The 27,266-nt window shown below is 33.6% G+C and overlaps 2 protein-coding genes and 1 long non-coding RNA gene across 4 annotated transcripts; all 3 read right to left on the bottom strand.

Moving 5' to 3' along the window:
* Positions 1 to 7,704: 7,704 nt before the first annotated feature.
* On the bottom strand, positions 7,705 to 11,248 carry LOC136064971 (uncharacterized). Of its 2 annotated transcripts, XR_010626626.1 has the most exons (3): positions 10,190 to 11,248; positions 9,543 to 9,655; positions 7,705 to 8,092 (listed from the first exon to the last, which is right to left on the bottom strand). It is a non-coding gene; the product is annotated as an uncharacterized LOC136064971 (long non-coding RNA). The 2 variants fall into 2 exon arrangements; XR_010626625.1 differs by having other exon boundaries at positions 9,543 to 11,248.
* Positions 11,249 to 15,864: 4,616 nt separating this feature from the next.
* On the bottom strand, positions 15,865 to 18,453 carry LOC112015772 (pentatricopeptide repeat-containing protein At5g50390, chloroplastic). Its single transcript, XM_024048212.2, has one exon. The coding sequence runs from the start codon at positions 18,239 to 18,241 to the stop codon at positions 16,121 to 16,123; it is 2,121 nt and encodes a 706-aa protein (XP_023903980.2). The 5' UTR covers positions 18,242 to 18,453; the 3' UTR covers positions 15,865 to 16,120.
* A 7,293-nt stretch (positions 18,454 to 25,746) lies between these two features.
* Positions 25,747 to 27,046, bottom strand: LOC112015818 (uncharacterized protein At5g19025). The gene has a single exon (XM_024048263.2). The coding sequence runs from the start codon at positions 26,646 to 26,648 to the stop codon at positions 25,953 to 25,955; it is 696 nt and encodes a 231-aa protein (XP_023904031.1). The 5' UTR covers positions 26,649 to 27,046; the 3' UTR covers positions 25,747 to 25,952.
* Positions 27,047 to 27,266: the final 220 nt, after the last annotated feature.

Raw genomic sequence — 27,266 nt, 5'->3', positions numbered from 1 at the left:
GTTTGTTCGATAGTCCCTAGGGTTACACTTTATCATTCTAAATTATACATCAAATTACACTTTACACCCTAAACTATTCGAATGCACACTTTGCATCCTAAACTATCACACTTATCACACTTTGCACCCCTACATTACAAAAATTAATAGCACATGACTTACCTGTGATTTTTGCTTAAGCGGTACATTGTTTAAAAACCAAAAACACCCTTTTTACAAAAAATTAAAAACAAATGCTTCTTTATTTATTAATTTTCAGGTCTCTCTCTCTCACGTGTGAGCAGGAACACAAGTGCTGCAAATTTCGAAACCACCTCCAGAAACGTCTTGAACTTCAGTGGTTGCCTCCATACCCATGTCGCCACTGCATAGATCGGCGTCTTCGCTCCCTTCATTGCCTCTCTCTCTCTAGCTCATATGGTGGTTTGGTATTTTTACTATTTTAAGGAAACTATGATTTCTCTCTTACTCTCTCTGACCTTTCGTGTACGTTGGTTTATTAGTTTTTGATGCGTGTAGGAACTGTGAACAAGATAGTGTTTTTATTTTTTGGGTTCAAATCTCGGAGACTTTTTTTGATTCGTTGAGTTTGATTTAGTTTTAGTTTTACTTATGGGTTGGGTATTTGGGGTTCAGTTTAACCACTTCTTCTTAGTCCTACTACTATTCTAGTGCCCAACACACTTAACAAGGAGTTGATTTAATGTATGAAAGGAGTTCATGGATGCACATCTGAAAGTGGACTTTAAAGACCCGTTGGGCGAGAGAGACAAAGACCTAGAAAATAAAAAGCATTTTTTTTTAAAAAAAAAATTGTAAAAAGGGTGTTTGGCCTTTAAAGAATGTGTCACTTAAACAAAAATCACATGCAAGTCATGTGCTATTAATTTCTGTTTAACTTAACAGTAAAAGTAACGGCGGGGTGCAAAGTGTGATAAGTGTAATAGTTTAAGGTGCAAAGTATGCATTTGAATAGTTTAGGGTGCAAAATGTAATCTGGTATATAATTTAGGGTGGTAAAGTGTAATTTCCCCCCACTTTTCCACACCATTATTATTATTATTATTAAATGCCTGCACTATATGTTTGGCATGCTGATTTGGCTTGGTGTATAATGAAATCCATTCTTTTAAACAAACAATGTTATCAAGTTTCCATTAGTAAATTATAGTTTAGAATCTTAAAAACCTAATAAATCGATCTTAACACTAAAAATAACAACATTATTAAATTCTTGGTACGGGATTTCCTCTAGGCAAAAAATAGGGAAAATTACACTTTACCACCTTAAACTATACCCTATATTATACTTTGTACCTTAAACTTTTCAAATGCACTTTCTGCACTCTAAACTATGGCATTTGTTACACTTTGCACCCCAATGTTAAGTTTTCTATTAACTTATATGGAAATTCAAAATTTAAGGTGCAAAGTGTAATCAAGAGTATAGTTTAGGGTTGTAAAGTGTAATTTATCTTTTGTTTTTAAAGCATCAAGAAGATGGGCAATAGGCCTTTCCACATTGTGCCGAATTTTCCCATCCAAATAAACAAAAAATTTAATGTAAGGGTGCAAAGTGTAACAAAGACCATATTTTAGGATGCAAAACCTGCATTCGAAGAATTTAGAGTGCAAAATTTAATCAAGAATATAGTTTAAAGTGGTAAAGTGTAATTTTTTCTTAACAAAATAACAGTAATCTTAAAACTATAAGAATAAAAATAAATTAGATCCAATCTGATGTTAGTAATTCGTTAGTATAAAAATTGACCGAAGTGAAGACTTCAATGTTTGAAGCAGAAACCACTTCGGGTATCAACTTGTCTCGTGATTAATAAAATATAGATTTTGAATAGGAGATATCTGCAAGCACTGGTAATTGAACATAAGTGTAAGTAGCTGTAAATTTCAATTGCGTAAACAATTAACACAAAACATATTTTATGTATCTGATACAACTTTTATTATACTAGTCGCGAACTCACAAATAAATAATTATTTTGTATGGTAATATAATGTATAATTTTTTCTCTAAAATTTGTTGAAGATAATTTTTTCTTTCTAAAATTTAAATTGTTTCTATTCAGTCCAATTAGGTTTACTTTGGTCCACTCAGTGAACTTTGGTCCACTTAGTGAATTTTGGTCCCCCTCAATCCATTTTAGATTAATTGGACCATAAATTGATTCTTTTTGTAGGTTGCATTTTCAAGTTTAACTCAAAATTTCTTTTCTTTTTTTCTCTTAATTTTTGGTTTGAAAAGTATGAAATTTTATTATAATTGGGCTAAACCCATTAGTTTTGAGTTTAAAAAAAAAATACAAAGAAAATAGACATTACAAATTAGAAATATAACCCCTAAAAATGTAATAAAAATGACAAATATTCATTAGTCTGATTCATTCCACATTGGTTCTATTCGGTCCATTCTGTCCTTTTCGGTTCAATTTGGTCCTATTCAATCCATTCAATCCTATTTAGTCCATTCTGTCCACTAAAGTTCTATTTAGTCCACTTTGGTCCATCGGTCATATTTGGGTGAGTTTGGTTCGGCTTTTTGTAAAAGTGCATAATGAAAAAGTGGAGTTTTCAAAAAGTGCATAATGAAAAAGTGTATTTTCAAAAAGCTGAGTGTTTGGTAAAAACTGTTAAAAAGTGTTTTTTGAAAAAACTGAGTGTTTGGCTAAAACTTATAAAAGTAGCGCTTTGAGTTGTAAATTACCAAAAAGGACAATGTATATATAAGAGCATCTCTAGCAGGTTAGGTAAATTTTTGTACTGTTTGGACAATCAACAGTGACATTTACCTTTTGCCTACCCACATTTTTAATCTTTATTTTTTAATTAAATTTATTCTTTTTTAATCTTTATTTTTTCTTTTTCTATTCATTCTCAACAATTATATTTTTTAACAAAAAATGTTAAAACCACAATATTTTTTGCAATACTTTCACAAGAATCATAACAAAATCTTATATGGAAAGTTGTTTCTAATTCTAATTTGAACTCATTACTGAAATTATATTTTTACTCACCAATATTAACTAATTACTTAAAATTTATTGTGAAAATATTGTGGTATTATTTTTAAATTGTGATTTCTTCTTCTTTGCCATTTCTTTCATCCATACGTTTCCTTCTTTTCTTTTTTTCTTTTCTTTTTTTCTCTTGCATTTTGTCAACCACACACGTATACCCATATTAGTACATCCTCTCCCTTTTTTTTTTCTTTACTTTCACTTGATTCCAGAAGCTCCTCATTCTTTCTTTCTCCAGCTCTCTGAGTCTTTCTTTCTCCAGCTCTCTGAGGTCTTTCTACTCTCTTTTTTTTTTCTTCTATCGGCTTCTATTTTTTTTTTCTATCGGCTCCTCACTCTTTTTTTTTCTTCTATCGGCTTCTACCAGGGGTCATATCGGTTTCTATTTTTTTTCCTTGTTCTTGATTAGTTGTTGTTTCTGATTTTAGATTTGTCAGATCAGCTTCTATTTTTTTTTTCTTGATCATTTATTATTGTTGTTCTAATTTTTTTTTTTTTTTTTTTTTTTTTTATTGTCAGATCAGCTTCTATTTTTTTTTTCTTGATCATTTATTATTGTTGTTCTAATTTTTTTTTTTTTTTTTCTGTTCTTGATCTACAGTTGTTGTTGTTTTGATTTTAGATTTGTTGTTTAAATTATATCAGTTTTATGAGAGCAAGAATTTTTTTTTGCTTTTATTGTTGTGGTTTGATTAATTTTATTACGTGAGTGAGTTTCAGGGCAAAGGGAGAGCAGAGTAGAGAGATGAGATGAGATGAGAGGTGTGAGAGCTGGCTTGCGCAGAGACACCTTGCCCTTTATTGAAGGGCAATTTTGGTAATTCAACTCACCCAACGGATATATCTCAAACGCCCACTCCAGCTTTTACAAAATGAACCGAAAATGTCCATAACTGAAACGCGCATTTCCTTCACAAATATAAAACGCAACTTTTGTTATATATCTCAAACGCCCACTCCAGCTTTTACAAAATGAACCAAAAATGTCCATAACTAAAATGCGCATTTCCTTCACAAATATAAAACGCAAATTTTGTTAAAAAGTTGCGTTTTATAATCACCAAATGCTGAACTTGGGTTGACTTTTTTAAAAAGCCAACTTTTGGGCTCAAAACGCCCAAACAAGCGGGCACTTAGTCCACTTCGGTCAACATTGGTCCTATTTTGTCCACTTTGGTCCAATTCAATCAACATTGGTCCTATTTGGTACATTCTGTCCACTTTGGTCATATTCAATCCATTCTGTCCACTTTGGTCATATTCAATCCATTCTGTCCACCTTGGTTCTATTTGCTCTTATTCGATCCATGTTGCCCACGTTGGTCTACTTCAGTCCTATTTGTGGCCATTCAGTCCACTTTGGTCCTAATCGGTCCATTCTGTCCATTTTGGTTCTATTTGGTCAATTTGGTCCACTTTGGTTCTATACAGTCCAATTTGGTCCCTTTTAGTCTATTTTGTCCACTTTGATCCTAATTTGTCTATTAGTTCTTATTCGGTCCTATTCTATCCATTCCGTCCACATTGTTCCATTTGGTCCAATCCGGTCCATTTTGGTCCACTTTAATCTATTTTTGTGCACTTAAGTAATGGGAAAAAACATTTTTGGATTGAAAGCACCTATTCTAAATCCAAATTATATATATATATATATATCTATCTCAAACTCATAATATTGAAATCTTAAGTATTGCATTTATTGTTACTACGCTTTTGTTTTTTTTATTGTATTGTAATTGAGCAACATTAACGTAGCATTTCAGTCCACTTCAATACGGATAAATTTAAGTTAAAAGTCTCTCTAAACATAAAAGTTATGAATATACATATGTTATCTTTAGAGCATTTATTCATTTGTTATAATGTACTTTTAAATGAATTACATGAGGTTGATTATATATTTAAGCAAAATAAATAAATATATGTGTGTGTATAATTTTTATTTAAATAAATTATTCATTCTCTTAAAAGAGATTATCATGATAATCAAAACTCATATCAAACTTATACTAAATATGTATAATTTATTCTCTAAATTTTATTGTAAAGAGAGAGAGACTACTTGTGATGATGAACTAAAAAAATACAATACCAAAACGTATAAACCCAAAATAAAGTTTTAAAAATCACAATGATTCATCAATATAAAGTAGAGTTGCAATAAAGAATTAAAAATCAAGAGAGAGAGAGAGAGAGAGAGAGAGAGAGAGAGAGAGAGAGAGACCACTTTTACAAGAAAGAATGTGAGAGAGAATAATAAGAAATTTATAGAAAATAATATGAGAAGAAAAAAGTAAAAATATAAAATATAATAATAAACACCAAATTATCCAAGTCATGCTATGTAATAAAATAACATTATATTCTTATATGCTATTTTTATAATGTAATATGATAAGATCTATGAAATCAAAGAGAATAAAAAAGATAAAAACTTAAAAACACAAAACTTAGGGGCTATTTGGTTTTTTGTGTTTCCATCACTCATCACTCTGTTTCCATCGCTCATCACTCAAAAATGGTGGTACCCACGGAGAGAAGCTTGTTTGGATTTGTTTTCAAGTTTTGTTTCTCTCACTCAATTCTCTGATTTTTGAATGATAAATTATGGAAACTGAAAACACATTTTAGGTGCTTTTAAGTTATAGAAACAAAGTTATGATGACATTTTTGTAAATACACACACATTGAGAGACCCACGGTCAAACCTTTTGCACTCTCCATCACAGTTGTCTTCTTCTTTTTCTTTTCTTTTTTCCTCTTTCACGCTAGGTCTAGATCACCTTTCTCTATTCTCTTCTTCTTCTTCTTCTTTTCTTTTCTTTTCACGTTGGTTTCTGGATTTGGTTGCATTTTTTTTTCTTTCCATTCCTTTTCATTGGGTTTCTGGGCTTGGGTTTTTTTTTTCTTTTCTTTTTTTCTTTCACATTGGTTTCTGGGTTTGGTTGCATTTTTCTTTCTTTCTTCTTCTTTTTTCCATTCCTTTTCACTGGGTTTCTAGGCTTGGGTTCTCTTTTTTTTTTTCTTTTTTCTTTTTTTCATTGGGTTTCTGGGTTTGGTTGCATTTTTTTTTTTTATTTTTTTTTTTTTTTTTTTTCTTCTTTTTCTTTCCTTTTCACATTGGGTTTCTGGGTTTGGTTGCATTTTTTTTTTCCATTCCTTTTCACTGGGTTTCTGGGCTTGGGTTCCCTTCTTTTTTTTCTTTTTTTTTTTCTTCTTCACTTCTCACGATCTTTGCTCTTCTCTATTTTCCCTCTTTTAGTTCTTTCTAAGCTTTATAGTGTAATTTGTTGTGGTGTTGAAGGTGTTGGTGGTGTGAATGGCTGGATCTGCTATGGTGGATTAGTTTGATGTTTTGTGGTTTGCACGGTGATGGTTTTTTTCAGTTGGGTGCTGGGTTCGGTGAATGGATGAAGAGGGAGGTAATGAACGGTGCTTGAGAGCAATTTGGGTTCGGTGAGTTTAGGTATTAGGGGTTGAAGGAAAAAAAATAAAAGAAATAAGAAGCTTTGGATTTGGTGAGTTTGGGTATTGGGGGTTGAACGAAAATAAAAAATAAGAAGTAAAAGCTGCACTAAGTCAATCCGTGGGCCCCACTAAAAGTAAAATTTTTTGAGTTATCAAAGTTGGAAACAAGTGCCAAACATGCCACCTTAGGAAGTTGTGGTATTTTCAATGATAAGTAATGAGTGATGATATTTGAGTGATGAGTGAGCATTTTTTAAAATCCAAACAACCCCTTAATCACATCAACTCAAGTAGAGTTCCAAATAATACAAAAATTCATCAACCTAAAGTAGAGATGCAAGAAAAATAAAATCTACCAAAAATGAGAAAAAAAAAATTAAGAGAGAGAAATAACATTTTATGTGTGAGAAAACTATGTATAGAATGGGAAAGACAATTGAAATTTATAGTAAGATAAGAGGAATAAGAAAAACCAAAAATAAAGGAAGATAAAGGATAGAGGAAAAATGATATTAAAGTAGATAGTAGTGAGAGATGAAAATGTAAAGAGATGGGAAAAGTTAGATAAAGTAGAACAATAAGTTGGAAAATTAATAAATAAATAAAAATGTTAAAAATAAGAGAGAAAATGTTGAAAATTTGTGGATGATATAGTTCAACAAGAGCATAGCAACAATAAATGTTATAGATTTAAATAGAAGAGAGATATCTACAAGCATTGGTAATTGAACATAAGTGTAAGTAGTTGTAAATTTCAAGTGCACACACAATTAACACAAAACATATTTTATGTATTGTGTACAACTTTTATATATACTAGTCTCATTACACACGCTCCGCACATGCAATGAGGCTCTTTTTTATTATTTTGAGTTTAATCTAATTTTTCAATTTAAATTTATTTATTGTTAGTGAGGTTACATGGAATGAATTTTTAAGAAACAAAAATTTAGGATTTAAAAATAAGTAAACTGCTGGGTTTATTGTGTGCTAATTTTTAGAAAAAAAATGTATCAAACGTGTATGAAATATATTCAAATAGAGAGCGTGATAATTTTTAAGAAAAAAAAGTTTATTTGGTAGTTTTTTTTTTTTTTGTTTTTGAATTTTGTCGAATTACAATTTTCAGCCAATTTTTTATTTTTTAAGAATAAATATTATATAATTAGATTATGGGTATTTTTGACATTTTATAAAGTCATAACTAACTTTTTGAATCCTCTTAATATATAGGGATAATAGAATGGGAGATAAGTTACATGAGATTCAAGGCTCTTGGCATAAGTATCTCACACAATTAAAAATGAAACAAATTGGATCATGTAATAATAAAATTTGATCATGGGCTCACTCCCAAGGGTTTGGGAGGTGGAGGCCCCAGATTCGAATCCTGCAATGGAAAGCGCCTGAGAAATAATTTCATGCTCTTCGCTCGTGCTCACTAGTGTCCTCGATGGGGTTATGTGTACAACTATGGCTTATTTGGATCCCTTGTTCCCACAAACCCGGGCGCAGCAGGTAAAGTGTCACTATGGTTACGCCCAAATGAAAGACGCTGATTCAGATCGCCTCCCTCTACCCATTTTCTATTCATAAGAAAAAAAAAATGATCACCATTGACTTCATAACCCAAAACTCAAAATTCAAATCCTAGAAACATGGAAGAAAGAACAAAGTGATAAAAACATATACGGCCCGAAAACTTGCAATGCAAAAGAGTTAGCAAAGCCTACAAAATCATATCAATTAAGTATACATTATCAGATTTGGGTGATACTGAAACACAAGTAAACCAAAAAAAAAAAAAAAAAGAGAGTCTAAATTTAAATAGAAAAAGGTTGAGTTTGATTAGTGATTACCAATCACAACCAAGAACAAAGAGAGCCCAGCAGAACATGGTCCCCTAGGCAATTCAGTACAGAGGCCAGAACATCCCATTGTTGAAGTAAGCCACAACCGTTGCCAATCCATTGTATCCAAAAGGTTATATTTTGCAATAAATCACCCTTGATGCAACAAGCATAAGCAAACCACATTGCTCTAGCAATTGAACAAGAGAAAAAGAAAAATAAAAATGACTCACGGTTTCTTGATTCTCTCCACAAAACACACAATAAGCTGAAGATATAAATTTTCTTTTATGCAGTTCAGTTTTAACAGGTAGAGCATTTTGTACCAGTTTCCACATGAACCCTAAACACTTATAAGGAATCCCAGTTCACAAAATCTTGACCAGAAGAGCTTCAAATCTGTAGAAGATGCAGATTCTGCACAATCTTCCACACTTAAAGCTTTTTCCAAATAATACCTTTCTTAACTGTATAAACTCCTGCCTGCGATTGAGGCTATACTACTTTATCATTAAAGTTTTCTTTAGGCAAAGAAAACCTTAGGATCTAATATGCCACTAAAGGATGGTAAAACCTTTTAACAAGTGAGTACTTCCAACATCTTTCATGATCAATCAGATCAACCATAGACTATACCATAGAAACAATACCATCCAAACCCTCCCTCATCTTAAATCAGATAGGGTGATCAATTAAGATGGATCTTCTGTCCCCTACACACCACTTGGCCTCAGTTAAGGCTAAATTTTGTCAAGACACAACCTTTTCAACCTCAAGAGTTATAAGGTCTCTTCTTTAACACTAAAAATATTACTTTTTTTGTAATATTTTGAACACAACTTGTTTACTGTCTTGTTGAAGCAACTAGAGCTAAAAAGTTTCCAAAGATTATTCTGAGAATTCTGATGCAAAGTAAAAATAATTATAAAAAAAGTCTATTTAAAGGACCATCAAGTAGATAATAGTACATGCAACATCTTGCAAAATTTTGTCTTCAAACCACATTCCAATCATGAATACTCAACATTGTTTCACTACATATTTCACCAATGAGCTCTAGCTCACATTGCACCTATCCCTTCCAAAAGCAAGGGGAAGGGTGAGGCCATGGATTCAAGATCCACCAAGTGCACAAGTTATTACCAATAACAAAATGTTTCATTTCAAATTTTGGTAATGTACTAACCCTTGGGCATTTACAACTTCAGCTTCTCCAACCGCTCCAAAAGTGTAGCATCCATCTGGGCCATGTTCACCGGCAAGTCTTATTTCCATATACATTAGAGCTGCTAATTCAACCTGTAAAGATCAAAAGGAACCCAAAAAAAGGCTCATTGAAGCAGTTCTTCCCACTTCCCACACAATCAAATGGAAATGTAACAAAAATATCAAAAATATTATATATATATATATATTCAAGTAAAAGCTATTTATTATACATGTAGCTTTCCCTCTGTATGAGCATGAACATTAATTTTCTCTATTATATGATCCACACAGTCCAATATAGGTTTATCCCATGCTCACTGCCATTCATAATGGGAATATGCAATTGTGGGCAAAAATGCTTGAATCCAAGGGGCAAAAATGCTTGAATCCTAGAGGCAAATTGAAGTCTGCAGAAAGACTTGGTAAAAGAGAACACAGGAAGTTCAGGTCAGACATGAATCCTATGGCATCGATACTTGGGTTAAAATAATATAGTCATAGCCACCATTTAAACCATCAATATACAAGGCCACAAGTAGAGCATACATAGATAGAAAGCTGAAACAATGTCATGATCTTAAATGGAATTCTAAACAAATTTCAGCAGCCAAAAAAGACACATACCAACACAACTAACCCATAAGTACATATTCCAAAGTATCACAGTATTTTGCTTCAGTTAGGAAAAAAGAAATTTTATGGACAAGATTTCAGATTAGCAAGACAGGTTTCAAGAAGCATCAGTCTTCCAGCTGTTGGTCCTCAGATATTCAATCCTTCCTTTTCTTCTTCTTCTTCTCACCCTGCTTAACATAATTCTTCAACCACACAACAAATAGAGTCATGTAAGTACCACATATAGATATATTGGCAGCAAATAAAATTACTTATTAACATTGAAAAATTTTACAATGGGATGGAGACTTAATGATGCAGGAGACACAAGAAAATTATTATTTAGTATTATTTATGTTTGCAAGTCAACTGTATTTTTATGTTTTAGGTTCTATTAGTTTATTGGGCTATTAGAATTTTGATTTAGAAGCAAGATTATTTTTATAATAAGGCAATTAGGGTTTCTTAGCCAATTAGAACTGGGGTTTAGCAATCCTTTATAAGCAACCTATCGTACCCCTTAAAGAGATAGTTGATATTTTGATGAATGAAAACAATGACCGTTTGGTTTTTCCTTGGTTTGGTGCTGACTCCAGGTCCACCCTAGGTGCTGACTCCAAGTAAGGCCTAAGTACTGACTCCTAAGTCATATTCCTTTATTTTATTGTTGTTTCAGTTTTGTTCTGGTTGTCCTGCGTCATATTTGGTATCAGAGCAAACACCGATCTGTTCAAAGCATCGTCGCAGTCAATCCAGAACTAGAAAAATATCACACAAAAAAAAAAAAAAACTCCATTCACCATATTTTTTTTGCCACCAGAAGGTTACCCAACAAACCCCATGGCCAGATCTGGTCAAGGTCTTTCAATAAGTTTCCTCGCACGCCACCACCCATTGGAAAGCCAACGCTACCATCCCATGTCTGTCAGATCGCACCACAATTCTTGATATTGCACCACCATGACCCTCAATTGCCTAGCACCATGCCTCCACAATCCCTCCATAAACTAGCGATTCCATCTCAAAGGTAACAAAATCTAGCCTTTTATTTAATTAAAAAAAAAAAAAAAAAAAAACCCAGCACCTTATTTTCTGTTCAAACAGCCTCCACAATCCCTCCATAAACTAGCGATTCCATCTCAAAGGTAACAAAATCTAGCCTTTTATTTAATTAAAAAAAAAAAAAAAAAAAAACCCAGCACCTTATTTTCTGTTCAAACTCTTCCCGATCAGTTTTTTATTTGCAACCTCACAGTGTTTTCCCACTAAGAACAACTTGACCCGGCCCATCTGAAATAAAGAACTCAAATTGAAACCCATTAAACTACCTGACCCAGCCAAAACAACAAACTCATTGTACACTCTCACACAAGCCATATCGCCACCACCACCAGTAACATAAACAAACCCTTGCCCAACCCATTTGTTAACAAGCCCAAAGCCCACATTTTACAACACCAGTTTTCTTTAAAATAAAAAATACAAGACCCAACCCACGAAATCCAAACCTGTCAACCAGCCCAATCCTAGCAAATACCCGTCCAGAGAACATCACAGCAACCCAGGTTCTTGTTCCAACTGCCAACTATTTGTTGAAGCACTATTTTAGAGAATCATGGTAATATTAGAAGCACCTTATTTTGATGGTTGTAATACTTATCGACGAGATTTTGTCAATGGGATGAATGGGGTGGAGCAATTCTTTGAGCAAGCAAATTTTGCAGATAACAAAAAGGTTAGGTATGCCAAGTTGAAGTTAATAGGTAAAGCACAAAGGTTTTGGGAGAATCTTGAATATTTCCGCTATATGAGGTATGAAACTGCCATTAGTGTGTGGGAAGATATGAAAAAAAAAAGTTTTGTGATAAGTATTTGTCACCATACTATCGAGCTAAGTATCTACCCCAATCTCAGTGTGGCAATTTTCATGTTGAAACAAATACGATGAATCCTCATCCTCATCCCATCTCATGTCCTCAGCGCACTTTTGAACAATCTATCAAAGAATTATCTACTAAGGAATTAAAGAAATTATCTGTAAAGCTCATGAAAGATGTTCAAGACAGGATTGCTCAGATGAAACAAAAGAAGACTCAAGCTGATTCAATTGGGAAACCAAGGATACTTAATCACAATGAACTTATTGCTGCCCCAATAGAAGACAACATTGATAATGATATATTGGTCATGGAGAATCCTCCAGCAACACCAAAGCCTAATGTTGACATAGACGTACATGCCTCAACAAGTGTTGCTTTAACATGCGTGCAAGGAAATGAATCTATTGAAAAGTAGCAAGGTGAAGAGATGGTGTCTAAAGAGACTATTATGTTAAAGGGTGTGCACATGATGTGATATTGGAAGCTAATGAATTTGCTTTTGATTAGCCTTCCATGGTGCATGAAGACAAACAGTTTGCTAAAGTGGAGAAAGTGGATAACATACTGCTTCCAATGGTTCAAGATAAGATTATGTTAATTCCACACATTGATTTTGTTATTCCAGAAGAGTTTATCGTGGTGGAATTCAAGGTTTTTCTTTTCTCTATGCTCCCTAAGGTGATTCCTGCTCCCTAAGAAGAGTTTGTCATGGTGGAATTCAAGACTTGTCAGCATCCTAATCCTTCAACGCTTTAGAACTCGAGGTTGAGTTTTCTCTAATCAGAGGAGAATGATACGGAAGATGCAAGAAAATTATTATTTAGTATTATTTATGTTTGCAAGTTAGTTGTATTTTTACGTTTTAGGTCCTATTAGTTTATTGGGCTATTAGTATTTTAATTTAGAAGCAAGGTTATTTTTGTAATAAGGCAATTAGGGTTTCCTAGCCAATTAAAACTAAGGTTTAGCAATCCTTTATAAGCAATCTATTGTACCCCTTGAGGAGATAATTGATATTTTGATGAATGAAAACAATGGCCGTTTGGTCTTTTCTTAGTCTGGTGCTAACTCTAGGTCCACCCTAGGTGCTAACTCCTAGTGGTTTCCCTACTTGGTGCTGACTCCAAGCAAGGCCTAGGTGCTGACTTCTATGTCATATCCCTTTATTTTATTGTTGTTTCAGTTTTGTTCTGATTGTCCTGTGTCACTTAATTGTAGCTTAACTCACCATTATAACAAGAATTTGGACAGAAGCAATAATAAAATCAGTAAAAAAAAAAAAAAAAAAAAAACTACTGCGTGCTTAACATAGTCCAAAATTCCAAATCACCAAAATGTGCTATATCCTGAGTGTCCACAATGATGAAGCCTAAAAACAACAGAAACCCTAAGTAAAACTAAAAAGGAATCAAGAAAAATTGAGTTAAGAGAACTGCTGGTCACGACTTAATTCAATAAAACAGAAAACTTGATCACTTAAATATATATATATATATTTGTAATTATTAATCTCCTCATCTCAAACCTGAAGATAGCTGTAGAGCCCCCCAAGATTGCAGAAGCAAAGTGTAGCTACAGGAAGATGTTGAGGCCAGAAGAAAGCAAGAAACCAAGTTATAGGTACTCTCTACGACTTGCCAACGTAGCTGCTGCTGAGAAAGACCCAAATGCCACAGAATTCCCAACCAAAGCAGTAACCAAGATACTGGAAGGAAGGGACAAGAGATTTCATGCATCCCCATGTTCTAGTCCCACATCATTTAAGGAGTTAATGTAATCACGAGAGAGAGAGAGAGATAATTTTCAATCAACATAGCCAGATTCAAGAGGCAAACAAAACAAAAACTTAAATACAACTGGTGAACATATTTCATTGACCTAAGGCACACAAAAACATCTTCACAATTTAAACAAAATAATATATGGAATGTTAACATATGTAAATTGAACAAGTAACAATGCCAGATAATCACAAGTAGCAGGTAAAAGAAGATTAAACGATAAATGGGCCACACCTTGGGTATACCACATTGGCTAAATCAAACAGAGGACCAAGTGAATCCCTTTCAAAGATGACAGCTGCCATCAGCAAAGCACCCTTCTTTTGCTGCTTATCAAGAAAACACCACCAAAAAATGAAAAAGTAAAATCCAGAAACATGAGGCATCACATGACTACTATTTAAAAAAAAAAAAAAAAAAAAAAAAAAAAAAAAAAAAAAAACAGATAGAGAGAGACAAATCAACAGTCAACACGACAATACCTCTTGATAAACTGGAATGGACAGTGGCCACATAATGCTTCCAAAGCATGCAATCGTGGTAAAGAAGCCACCTATGTGCCAAAGGAAATGCAGGTAAGCCCCTTGATTTCCATCCTCTCCTCTTACTGAACCCTTCTTTCGGTCTTCTCTAGTTCTCTCTCTCAATTTGAGAGTCTCAACTGTACAATTTCACATAAAATCTCATACCAAACAAATTGAAGGACATGCTCTATGATTTTAATCCACTTGTTCTTTTTCTCTCTTTTTGCTTTTATAACTGGCAGTTGTTGGTGGTGGGTAAACGACCCATCAGTTCTTCGGTTCTTTCCAAGATTTTCGGCAAAATTAAATCACTTCTCTCCAAGATTTTCCGACAAAAAATGTGTGAACTGGGGAATCTATGTAAATGGCATGGTCATAGATTTCTTCTCTTTCTTGCCATATCTATTCTGGTCTCTCTTTCTACTTCTCTCTCTCCCACTCAAAACTTGGTCCAAACAGTGCGTTTAAGTGGGCTGCCTCACCAAAATTTGCTAAACCAAGCTACTATAGAAACAGCTATTCACAGGACCCCTTTCTGTCTTATGCCAACTCTCAAGTAACATAGAAGAACAGGCTTAACATTTTAAACAAAATAAATGAGAAAGAGAAACATCATTGATAGGCAAGCAGATGCGCAACATCAAGGAGGACATCCACAGTTGCTGAAGCGGCCACCTGAAATACCAGGCATAATCCAGTTCAGGACTCTCATGGCTGCATGGTTTCTGGCCTTCAAAACCTACCTAGGTGCTCACTATTGGCAGCAGTCAGCATAAATTAAGAAAGAACTACAAATGGAACAGCCCCCCTATCAAATGTTGTAGCTTCGTCCTACAAACTTGTACATCTTTCAGAAATTACAAGCATACAGAAAAATCAGAGGCAATATTAACTTTCAGATATGCTTTTTCTGCTAAATGCCTTATGGAAAAATTCAAGGTTAACTTATAAAATAAAAAAATAAAAATAAAAATAAAAAAAGAGGAAAAAATCAAGGTTAGAATATGTCCCACACTCCTATATGATTAGTCATTAGGGGCTTGACTAGGAAGAGCAGATTATGGAAGCAATGTATTACTGAAAGATGCAGATGCATTTGTTGGCCACTCTATTTAGACTATTGAACTATCAACTTCACATGCATGTCATGACTGAAGACCTCATCTTCCATGCATGGTCAAGATTACATAAAAAAATCATTTGGAAGACAGGGATTCCACTCTGTTACATAGATACCTTTGTGGTTTATATAATCCTATATTGGAGTCCAATCGCAAGGCAATTGAAGGTGAGCTTTACAAGGGCATGCTGGGACTATATACAAAAACAATAAAAGGTCTTCTCTTTATTCTCTCTGTAACAAATAATGTTGCATCAAAGGGATTAAGAGAAACAAATATTTCATTAACCAAAAAACATCATATCAGTATGTCACACATATTGGTGTCCTTATGTATACAGTATAAGCACAGATAAAGTCAACTTAGAACTCAGAGAGGTAAGATTTGTAAGAATTCTTCAATGCACACTTGCAACAATACAAGAAGAAAGGCGCCAAACCACAAATTTCCTAAAGTTCTTAAAAATAGAACTCTGGCTTCTATTCATTGTGGCTAAAAGTTATAACTACAATGTGTGGTTACATTATTGTATCAATGTATCTAAGAGAAGGAAGAAATAAAAAATAAAAAAAAGAATGACAAACAAGAGATCAGAAAAACAAGCTATAAAGTCTAACAAATTTTCTTTTTGTAATCACCAATAATCCCCACATGAACAACTCCCATCTCTGAAATGGTGGAATCTGCTGGCGTCCCTCACAACAATTTCACGTCCAGTAACCATGGCTATTAACTTAATTGCACTATGGCAGTCACCACAAATCCGATGGTTCTGCACGATTTGCAGTGGTGTCCAACCTGGAGTGTTGATCAGCCCAAAAGCTATTGCCAGTTTCTCACTGTGGTACAATAAAACCCGCTTTTCCTGTTCATCAACATCAGGAAGCAAATATTTTCTCTCGGGAACATAACCATGTTTTGAAATCTCTAGCATCAAATTGTCCACTTTCTGGTAAATTTGTTTTGTTTGGGCATGGCTTTTGTCCCCAGAATGGAAAAAATATGGCTGCCTTTTAACTTCAATCCAACTGCATGCAGGAAGCATTCTCAAACCCTTTCTTCTTAAGGTCTGAACAACAGCAGCAGCTTCCTTCAAGTTGCCAGAGCTGTTGTATATATTTAAAAGCACAATATAATTATTAAGCTTTTCAGGCTCCATTCCATAAAGCTTCTCAGCTGCAAACTTTCCAAGCTCTAAATTCTCATGAACACGACAAGCTGTCAGCAAGGCAGCCCACATGTTAGCTGTAGGCTTAAATGGAGCACTTCGTATCAGTGCAAAGGCTTCATCTAAAAGGCCCTCTTGACCTAATAATTCAATCATACATGCATAATGCATTGCACGGGGCTTAATCTTGTGATCCCTACTCATTGATTTAAAATACTCCCAACCACGTTCTGATAAACCCGAATAACTACAAGCAGATAAAGTTGCAAGAAAGGTGATATGGTTGGGTCTCATTTTTTCCCGAAGCATCTGCTCAAACATCTCAATAGCCTCTTCTCCATGACCATGATTACCATAGCCAGCAATCAAGGCATTCCAAGAAATAACATTCTTTTGGGGCATCTTGTCAAAAACATGACGGGCATCTTCCATTCTCCCCCATTTGCTATAGAAATCTACAAGTGCTGTGTTCGCTACTATATCTAATCCAAAACCATGACGGACTAAACTTGCATGAGCTTGCTTAGCATGCTCCAAAGAAGCCAACCTTGTACATATTCTTATAACCATTGAAAATGTGAAATGGTCCATTTCAACACTGGAATCACGCATCTCATAGAACATTCTCAGAGCTTCTTCACTATAACCATGAAGTGCATAACCTGCTATAATGGAATTCCACCCAACTGTTGTCTTCTCTGGCATCTCATCAAAAACACATTGAGCATCTTCAATGCTCCCACACTTACTATACATGTCAATTAGAGCACAAGTCACAAATATATCATCAGCAACGCCCATCTTTAAAGCACACGTGTGAAATTGTCTTCCTGCAAAAATTAGTCCCTGCCCAGCAGATGCCCGAATCATCGTGGAAAATATTCGCGACCCACCATCTGAAGACTCCTCCCACGTAATAAGAAAAAGCTGGAATGCCTCATCATAATTACCAGAGTCCACAAGCCCCCCAATTATTGTATTCCACGAAACCAAGTTCTTCTCCGGCATTTCAATGAACAACCTACGCGCATCAGTCATCATCCCACATTTGACATGCATAAGCAGCACCCTGTTCCTCATATACAAATCCAACTCAAACCCATTACTACTCATAAAACTAGACACCCTTTTCACCCCTCTAATTGAATTCAAACCTATGCAAGCGCTAATCAACGCATCATAGGTGCTAGATTCCAATTCAAAACCACCCTCAAACTCCAAAATCTCAAACAATTCAAGTGCCTCTCTGTACCTCCTATTGAAAACCAACTTCTCTATCTGACTACAAATCCCAGAACTGGGCTGTTTTCTCATCTGGGGTTCTTCCAAAACCGCCCCTTTCCTCTCCACAACATCCATTTTCGACGGTTTCGGCCTCGGCTTCAGCCCCCATGGCTGCTGCAGCCCTTGTTCCAGTGAACAACATCTAATTCTATCAAAAGGGTTTCTCCATTTTCTCTTACTGAATGAAAAACAATACCCAGAAAACAACAAAGACTTGTGCTTGAAATGTAAAAGGCCTTTTCTTCTAGTGTTTGAAATTTGATCTAACGATACACTATGGTAGCGTAAGAGCGGGATTTCCATACTCAAATAGCAGAGACAAATCAATGAGTAATGGTAGTAATAGAAACTGAAAAAAGAGTGTACCTTGAAAGAGAGAGAGTGTGAATTGGTGTGGTTTTGCCTTCATATTTTGGTTGAAGGTAAGCGTGAGGTTTGAACAAAGAGAGAGTCAGCATTGAGTACTCCGCCTGAGTTGTTGGGAGGTAGTTGAGTTCTTTTTCCTAACTGAGATTTGATTTGAACGAGGAAAAGAAGGAAGGGAGAAACGGTGCGTTTTACTCATTTTTGTTCATTTTGTTTTGTTATTATGGGCAAATTTCACTCTTTTAATTTTATTTTGGAAAAAAAAAAGGTACAAAACGTTTAATTACACACTTTTAAAAACTTTCAAATATTCTATCTTTTCTTTTTCTTTTTTTTGATAGGATCAAATATTCTATCTTTGATGTCAAAAAAAAAAAAAAAACTTTACTATTTTTAAAGACGTTTTAATTTTGTTTTATTTAGGTTTCAAAAAAAATATATTTGTTTTATTTTAAAATGTTTTTAATTCAAACCATATATCTTCTTAAGTGTTCATTTGATTACCATGTTTTTGGTTTAAAAAAAATCACAATTATCATTTTAAAACGTGATTTAATTCATTTGATTAAATTTATAAATGGGGTTTTCGGGATCTTGTAACTTGATTTTTTTACTTATTTTGCATTAGACATAGTGAATAACAATTAAAAAAAAATCTGTTTTTTCAAAAAGTAGAATTTTAAAAAGTTGAATTAAACTCATCATTTATTTTGTTTGTTTTTTTCTTTTTTAAGGGAAATCACCCTTAATATGCTTGAATGATGTCAAACTAGGCAAGGGGAACCCCTCCCATTCTTAGGATCATTTTATAAATCATTTTTTTTATTAATATTTTTTTTTTATCGTATTCCTTTGGAAAAAACAAAACCATACATCTATTTTTTTTAATGGGACATACATCAATTTATTGATAACATTGTTAAAAGAAAATTCCTAAACAAAATGTCTTTATATGGTTATTTCAGCCCAACTATCCCTTATAATAGATATTATTGTTCTTTGAAGTACATTCCATCATGCGTAGTAATTTTATGATCTGAATTGAAATATTTCTTAAATTTTGAGTTTTATTTGAAACTTATAAAAATGTGGGTTTTAATTCGAAATTATCCTAAAATTATAGGAATTAAAATGTGATTTAAGTTTTTTACTATTATGTTACTGTGACTTCTGCATAAAAAATTTGCTTGGGTGTTTGTGTGAAACTATGTTGTTTTGAGATTTCAAAATTGTATCTTTAAGGGAAAAAAAAAGCCTCCTTATTTTTAAGTTGCCAAAAAGGAAAAAAAATGAACAAATATTCTATCTTTGATGTCAAAAAAAAAAAAAAAAAACTTTACTATTTTTAAAGACGTTTTAATTTTGTTTTATTTAGGTTTCAAAAAAAAATATTTGTTTTATTTTAAAATGTTTTTAATTCAAACCATATATCTTCTTAAGTGTTCATTTGATTACCATGTTTTTGGTTTAAAAAAATCACAATTATCATTTTAAAACGTGATTTAATTCATTTGATTAAATTTATAAATGGGGTTTTCGGGATCTTGTAACTTGATTTTTTTACTTATTTTGCATTAGACGTAGTGAATAACAATTTTTAAAAAAAAAATCTGTTTTTTCAAAAAGTAAAATTTTAAAAAGTTGAATAAAACTCATCATTTATTTTGTTTTTTTTTTCTTTTTTAAGGGAAATCACCCTTAATATGCTTGAATGATGTCAAACTAGGCAAGGGGAACCCCTCCCATTCTTAGGATCATTTTATAAATCATTTTTTTTATTAATAATTTTTTTTTTATCGTATTCCTTTGGAAAAAACAAAACCATACATCTATTGATAACATTGTTAAAAGAAAATTCTTAAACAAAATGTCTTTATATGGTTATTTCAGCCCAACTATCTCTTATAATAGATATTATTGTACTTTGAAGTACATTCCATCATGCGTAGTAATTTTATGATCTGAATTGAAATATTTCTTAAATTTTGAGTTTTATTTGAAACTTATAAAAATGTGGGTTTTAATTCGAAATTATCCTAAAATTATAGGAATTAAAATGTGATTTAAGTTTTTTACTATTATGTTACTGTGACTTCTTCATAAAAAATTTGCTTGGGTGTTTGTGTGAAACTATGTTGTTTTGAGATTTCAAAATTGTATCTTTAAGGGGAAAAAAAGCCTCCTTTTTTTTAAGTTGCCAAAAAGGAAAAAAAAAATGAAAACTTGGGAGCAAGTCATTTTTCATCGTGACGAACTAAACTCTCATGCTAAATGGTCTCTCCAATCTTGATCCTAATGTATTCCACATAACTTGAATCTCTGTATTAAATGAGGTGGACGAGATGCTTGACCACTAGAGTCTTACTATGGAGTTCCCTACATTTATTTTTTAGATAAAATGAGTGATTTCATAATGAAAATTTAATTTAATTTAAATATTTATACAGTTATATCTTTAAAGTTTAATTTTTTTGAAAATTAAATCCAAATTTAATGCTTCTTTTTTAGAAGAAAAATTAATGCATTGATAGTGGAGATGTTGAGTTGACCCCCTTGTTTAAGCCAAGATTGTGTCACTGATAAAGTCGATTGACACTTTTTCACTTGTTTTTTTTTTTTTAATTTATTCTTTTGTTTAATAGAAAAAGTTAAGCAGATAAAAATTATAAACAGATCCCCAAAAAAAAAAGATGCTCTACCAATAAAAATTGTTAGTCACAAAGCATGCTTAAAAGAATTCCTTGGAATCCCCACTCCTCAATCAAAATGTGAGTGGTGATCACGTGACCATTTCATATAATCATAATCAATTTTACAGGGAATATGTCAGTATTAATAGATCTATTAATTATCTATCAGATCCTAATTTTTCTTTTTCTTTTTTTCTTTTTTGGTAGCCAAGGTAGATCCTAATTTATAGGAGGATGCAGGATGGTCACATGTAGACGAGGGCCTAAGGTTAAAGCAGAAGATTTTCTTTTGAGTTTGAGGTTAATGTGCTGAGCAAACCATACTCTAGTGCAGTGAATGTAGTTGAGACTTGAGAGCTACAGTAATTGGGACTTAGTATTATTATTGTTTTTTTAAAATTGAGAGCTAAAGTCTTCTCTACTAAGGAAAAAAAAAAGAAGTAGCTATTGCTCTTTTTTGAAGCCACGTGAAAAAAAAAATGTAATGCTAGGGACAATATTTTCACAATTTGTTCCATAATTATTGACTTAAATAACATTACTTTCATCAAAATTTATCATTAATAATATTATTTTTGTTATACATCAATACCAAAAAAACCATATTAACAATTGTGAACAAATATTGTATTCCGAAGCTTATTGAAAATAATGGCAGCCCTTAGAAAATACTACTAGATAAGCATTCATAAAAGGTATTGCTTTGGCTTTTGGACCACTATGAATGAAACTTCAGTGTCTTTTCAATCCATATTTTTCTTAGCTCCTCCACGAATCTTCGTCAATGTTTTCCAAGCAATTGTTATTTGAGGCTGTCTAAGTCACTTGAAGATAAATTTATGCAATGTACCATTTTCTTTTACTTTTTTTCTTTCTTCCCGGATCCCAGTGAAGTTTACACGACGAAAGCTATAAGCTAAAAGCTATATAAAAAAAGTAAAAGAATAAAAGAACAAAAAACTTTATGACCATTATTACTTTGAGAATACTTTACAGGTAACCGCACAGTCGCACATCAATGTGAGAATATTAGTGCCAGTAGAGATCACAAATCGTTTTCCTCAAAAAGAATTTGAAGATGTGGTTTTTAAGATGCTAAAGTGATTTCTTCATAGCTGTGGTGCTGAGCACAACAGAACACATCTTTTTAGTCTTTCAAAATGGTGAAAGAATCATGGAATTCTAATCGTCATATTTGTATTCACACCGCTTTTTTTTTTTTTTTAACTAAATAGTTAAGGAGAATGAGAGGAGTGGATGAATCGTGAATGCTTTATAGGCGTAAGCTCCAAAGTCAGGCTAAAAAGAATATTATAACTCCCAAGATAGTTAAAGCATAAAATATCAATGTGCGAATATCAATGCACATTAACACATTGATTATGCATCACCCGCACTTAAAAATAACCACTTGGAGTAATCTAGAGAGAGAGAGAGAGAGAGAGTAAATAACATTGCCAACTAGCTCTAGTGTAATAGCATATTTTTCTCTTGAAAAAGAAAAATAAAGGATAAGCATGTGTAAGTAATCAGTATAACTCAAGAACTAAGAAAGCTAAATAACATCAACCTAATAAGCAATCTCAATTTGGGGCTAAAAAGAATATTATAACTCTCAAGGTAGTTCAAGCATAAAATATCAATGCGTGAATATCAATGCATATTAACACATTGATTATGCATCACCAGCACTTAAAAATAACCACTTGGAGTAATCTAGAGAGAGAGAGAGAGAGAGAGTAAATAACATTGCCAACGAGCTCTAGTGTAATGGCATATAGTGTAATGGCATATTTTTCTCTTGAAAAAGAAAAATAGAGGATAAGATGCATATGTAAGTAATCAATATAACTCAAGAATTAAGAAAGCTAAATAACATCATCCTAATAAGCAATCTCACTAGTAACAAGTTGAACTGCTAATTTGCTGCTTAATTTGAAGATAGCAATATTTGCTTCCAAAAAAAAAACTAATGTAACCCGACTCCCAAGCCTTTTACCCTCAATAGTGTAAGTTCTATAATGCGCATTTTAACAATGCTTTTTAACTTGGTCCCTTAGGATAACACTAAGTTGTTTAGGAAAAACTAACTTGCTCTTGCAAAGGCACTTCTAGTTCTATCTATGGTAGGCATGCCTTCTTAAGTGGTATAGTGATTCTAGAGTATAAACTGCATATGAGGTGCACACTTGCATGTGTGTGAGTGTCTGTGTGCATACACATTGTTGAACCCCAATCCCGATATTTTTGTATTACTAACGATGCTTGATACTTACTTGAAGAATTTATGCAATTCTCCAAGACTTCACTCTGTTTCCCAGGGGGAATGTTCGCCGCCGGCACCTGACATCAATGGAGGAATCAAATGAAAGATTCTCCAACTAGCATTATAATGTAATGCCTGGATCTAATCTATGTATGTATGGAATCAAGTAATCAAAACAGAAAGCTTTGCAATCCAATAAGGGATAGTGGAAACAGAGGGCTCCACTTGTCATGACAAGGGGCTCACTAATGAGATGTATCCATTCGCTAACATTGCATTTCTTACCCACAAAAATTTCAATGTATTATAAGTCCTTGATGAGCTGGTAAGTTTTGTTGAAAAAACACATCTGATAATCACTATTCTAAACCATCATGTTCTGCTTGAAAGATATGGAAGAAATGTAAATTTCTTTCTCAATGCTGCCTTGCATGCTGCACAAGACATTCAACGCAAGGTAGGTTTTATTTGGGCCTTAAAACCATAGCACGGTTCCCAGTACTCAACTGAATGCAAGTTCCATTCTAATTCAAGAACAACCCAATTGCAGTCTTGTAATTTTACTTGCAAGTAAAATGTATAATTAAGGGATAGCTCACAGAGGTATGACTTATGAGTACATAGAGAAGGGTTTTCCTTAAAATCAATGGTAACTCCAAGGCAATCATGTATCTTATGCTAATTATTGTGGGATAAAATAGCCACAAGTTAGGATTACATGAGGAACAAACAAATGCCAGATCCACCATGAAAACATAATAATACTTGAGAGCACTTTCCTTATGATTGATAAAAACATATATCTTAAGTATGTCAATAACAATGAGTGCGTGTGGATGTCTGTATGTATGCATTAAAAATCTGCAGCACCTATTACGTCTTTTAACATGCAAGATAAGAAGGAAAATCCTGCCAATGAGCTATAGCTCAACTGGCACTTCCTTCAACCATGTGTGCATGTTTAACTTGCCAATTTAAAACACAAAAAGATAAGATGGTAAATCCAATGGGTGAAGAAGAAGAATAGGTAATAACATATTAGAAAAATTATGGACAAGGAATAATTTCTCCAGCACTTAATTGCATGGAAAGGAATAGACAAAAGTAGGAGTTAACGAGGAAGAAATGCTTGAGCTAGATCTACCATAAATAAAAGCATAGGACTCAAAGAGTGTTTTCATTATTTTTTATTTAAAAAGAAAGCTTATGTTTATCAACTATGATTAACATAAATATGCACATACTATGCATGGCAAAGCTACAGCATACATATAATGTCTTTCAATGTAAAAGGTCATTGTAGTCAAAGGTGGTACATCTGATGGATGAAGCAGAAGAACAGGGAAAGGAATATTTGAAATAGCCTCTGTAACTGTTGTCAAAATTGGCTGGCTTCAAAATGACTGATAGAAAGATTCTACTGCATCCTCTTTGCAGAAAAGGAATTCTGGAGAGGACACATTTGTCAGTAAGGAAAATGTCACCAATGTGATACTGACAGAACAATGAGAAGCTCCATTATCAAAACTTTGTTACTCATGAACTCACGACATCATAGGAGTTTCAAATATAAATCTCTTCTGGTATAATAAGTAGATAAAGGAATGACCACAGTATTAGTGTTAGGTTTTGAAATTAAGGTTCCTTTTTAGGGAAAAAAACTGTTGTGTCCACATACAGCATAAGAAACTTTGAGAAACATTGTTGCTTCGCAACCTAGAACAAGGCAGTACACTTAAGCACATGTCACCATGGAAGAAATCTGAATTAGTAAGGGCTTGAAAAGATTTATTTCACACAGACTGCAATCCAATGATGCACTTGAAAATTGATGGTATCTTTTGGACAGTTTATTAATACGGGGAATGCACAACTTATCAAAATAGTCAATAAATAATTGAAGGAATTCAGATCATCAGTTAAAGCTTTCCTATTGTATACATTAATTATAAGCAAAGCACCAATATGATCAAAGAGGAAGCCATTGTAAACTATACAGTGTGGTGCAAACAAGGGTGGACAGAACGAACCATACCACACATACTGTTCCAATCCAATTTCAGTGTTGCTGTTCTGAACCTCATTTATATTTGTTCCTTCATAGACCACTCAACAAATGGAACAACTTTCTGGGCTACCATCTGCATAACACCAAAGTTGAACTATGCTTGTTACACGTCCAAGCAAGAAGTTAGAACATCGACCAAAACATTCACTATGCAATTATACGATGTATAGTTATACAAAGATCTAATGTTAATTCAGGAAAGCTTCAAGAACAACAAGAGGAACATGGTTTCAGTAAAATTTCCTAAGGAAAATATTACCTAGAAATTATAATAAAATGAGTTTCATTCCAACTTTTAATCTATGTAAAGATCTCTCACTTTAAGAGCAAGCATGAATGCTTGATCAATAAAAAAAAATCATTTCAATAACCTGCAAAGAATATAATGAGAAATTCAATAATCATAAGAAAAAGTAAATAAATCTAATAAATAAAAAGGATTCTTATATTCCCCACTATAACCATCCGTATATCATCCTTACAATTTATTGCCATATGCTTATTTAGAGACAATACAGTTCAGAAAAAAAAAAAAGATCAACTAGAGAAGTCCCTGCCCTCCTCTTTGCATAATGGCTATTCCTGTATCCTGATTATATCCTCCCTATTGTGTTAAACAAAATCCTACTTTTTGATCTTTCGATGCTTCCTTGGTCCCGGGACCTCCAATCTCCCAACAGAACATCCACACCTTGCCCGGAAAACAAGAACTGCTCTTCCATTAGGCGGCGCCATCTTCTTGAGCTCGGCCTCCAATTCGCGGTGGTGATCACGTGGCAATTCAAATAGACCCTTCTTCACTCCAACACCACCGCTGTTACCATTCACCAAACTGGGACTATTCTTCACACAATCCTCTGTCTCCAACTGAATATCGAACTCGGCCGCCTTCCTTAGTCCCTTACAATTCGGATTCCCACATTTCCTACTAGTCCATGTCAAAACCAACCAGGCAACCAATGCTGCAGAACAAATACTGACTCCAATTGAAACATATATAATAGGAGCAACAGAAACTTCCTCTTTAACCAAACAAACAACCACCCCAGCAATCTTAACAACCTCAACTACCACAAACTTCACATAAGGGAACAACAAAACCCCACAAGCACCAATCACAGCAATAAAAATCACTATGTCTATGACAGCCGATCGAGATCGATCACAACCGGGAATGATTTTCGAGCAATTTGGCGAATTGGGTGCCTTTCTATTTCTAGATAAAGGATTTCCGTGCTTTGATTTAGTGTCAGCCATAGCTGTGGTGGCTTGTTGGTCAACAGACTTGCAGACCGAGATTGAGCTATGGAAATAGACCATTTCAATTCAACAAAACCCAAAATTTTAATCAGAAAAACCAAAACCCAACAATCCAATCGAAAAACCAGATCGAACCCACGATTCTAAACACGAAAACAGACCGACCCAGTTGGCCTAAAAGGCCAAAAGATTCAAACTTGAAATTCAAGTCCAGCTGAAAGATCGAGATTTGTCGGTGCCTACATATATAAAATAAACATACATATATTTATATAAATGATCGGGATTGAAGGTAAGAAATTGAAAAATAAGCTAGAGAGATGGAATTGAGTTAAGAAGAAGGAAGCAGAAGAAGCAGAGAGGACAAGGAAGAGTCATTTATAGTGCTTTGCTCTAACACGATATCACAATCCGCGTGTAAATGTTTTCTTTTTTCTTTTTCTTTTTTTTCTTCTCTCTTAGCTCACAGAGAGAAGGTTGGATGGGTTATGGAAAAGGAAGGGTCAGACACGGTAATATGAGACACGTTGGCGAATCGTGATGAATGGAGTGGTGGAGTTACGTGGGCTATAATGTTTATTTTATGTGTTGGAAATGGGCTTTTGAATTTTTGAGGAAATGATGTGTGAATGATTTTGTGGGGCACTACTCTATGGGCTTGCCCAACTTTACTTTTAT

Source organism: Quercus suber, unplaced genomic scaffold (assembly GCF_002906115.3).
Source record: "Quercus suber isolate HL8 unplaced genomic scaffold, Cork oak 2.0 scaffold_817, whole genome shotgun sequence".
NCBI lineage: Eukaryota > Viridiplantae > Streptophyta > Magnoliopsida > Fagales > Fagaceae > Quercus > Quercus suber.
The sequence above is the reverse complement of the archived record's forward strand: the minus strand, read 5'-3'. Positions and strand labels throughout refer to the sequence as shown.

Coding starts and splice junctions, on each gene's coding strand:
- LOC112015818 (XM_024048263.2), bottom strand. CDS start 26,648: ATGGTCTATTTCCATAGCTCAATCTCGGTCTGCAAGTCTGTTGACCAA.
- LOC112015772 (XM_024048212.2), bottom strand. CDS start 18,241: ATGGAAATCCCGCTCTTACGCTACCATAGTGTATCGTTAGATCAAATT.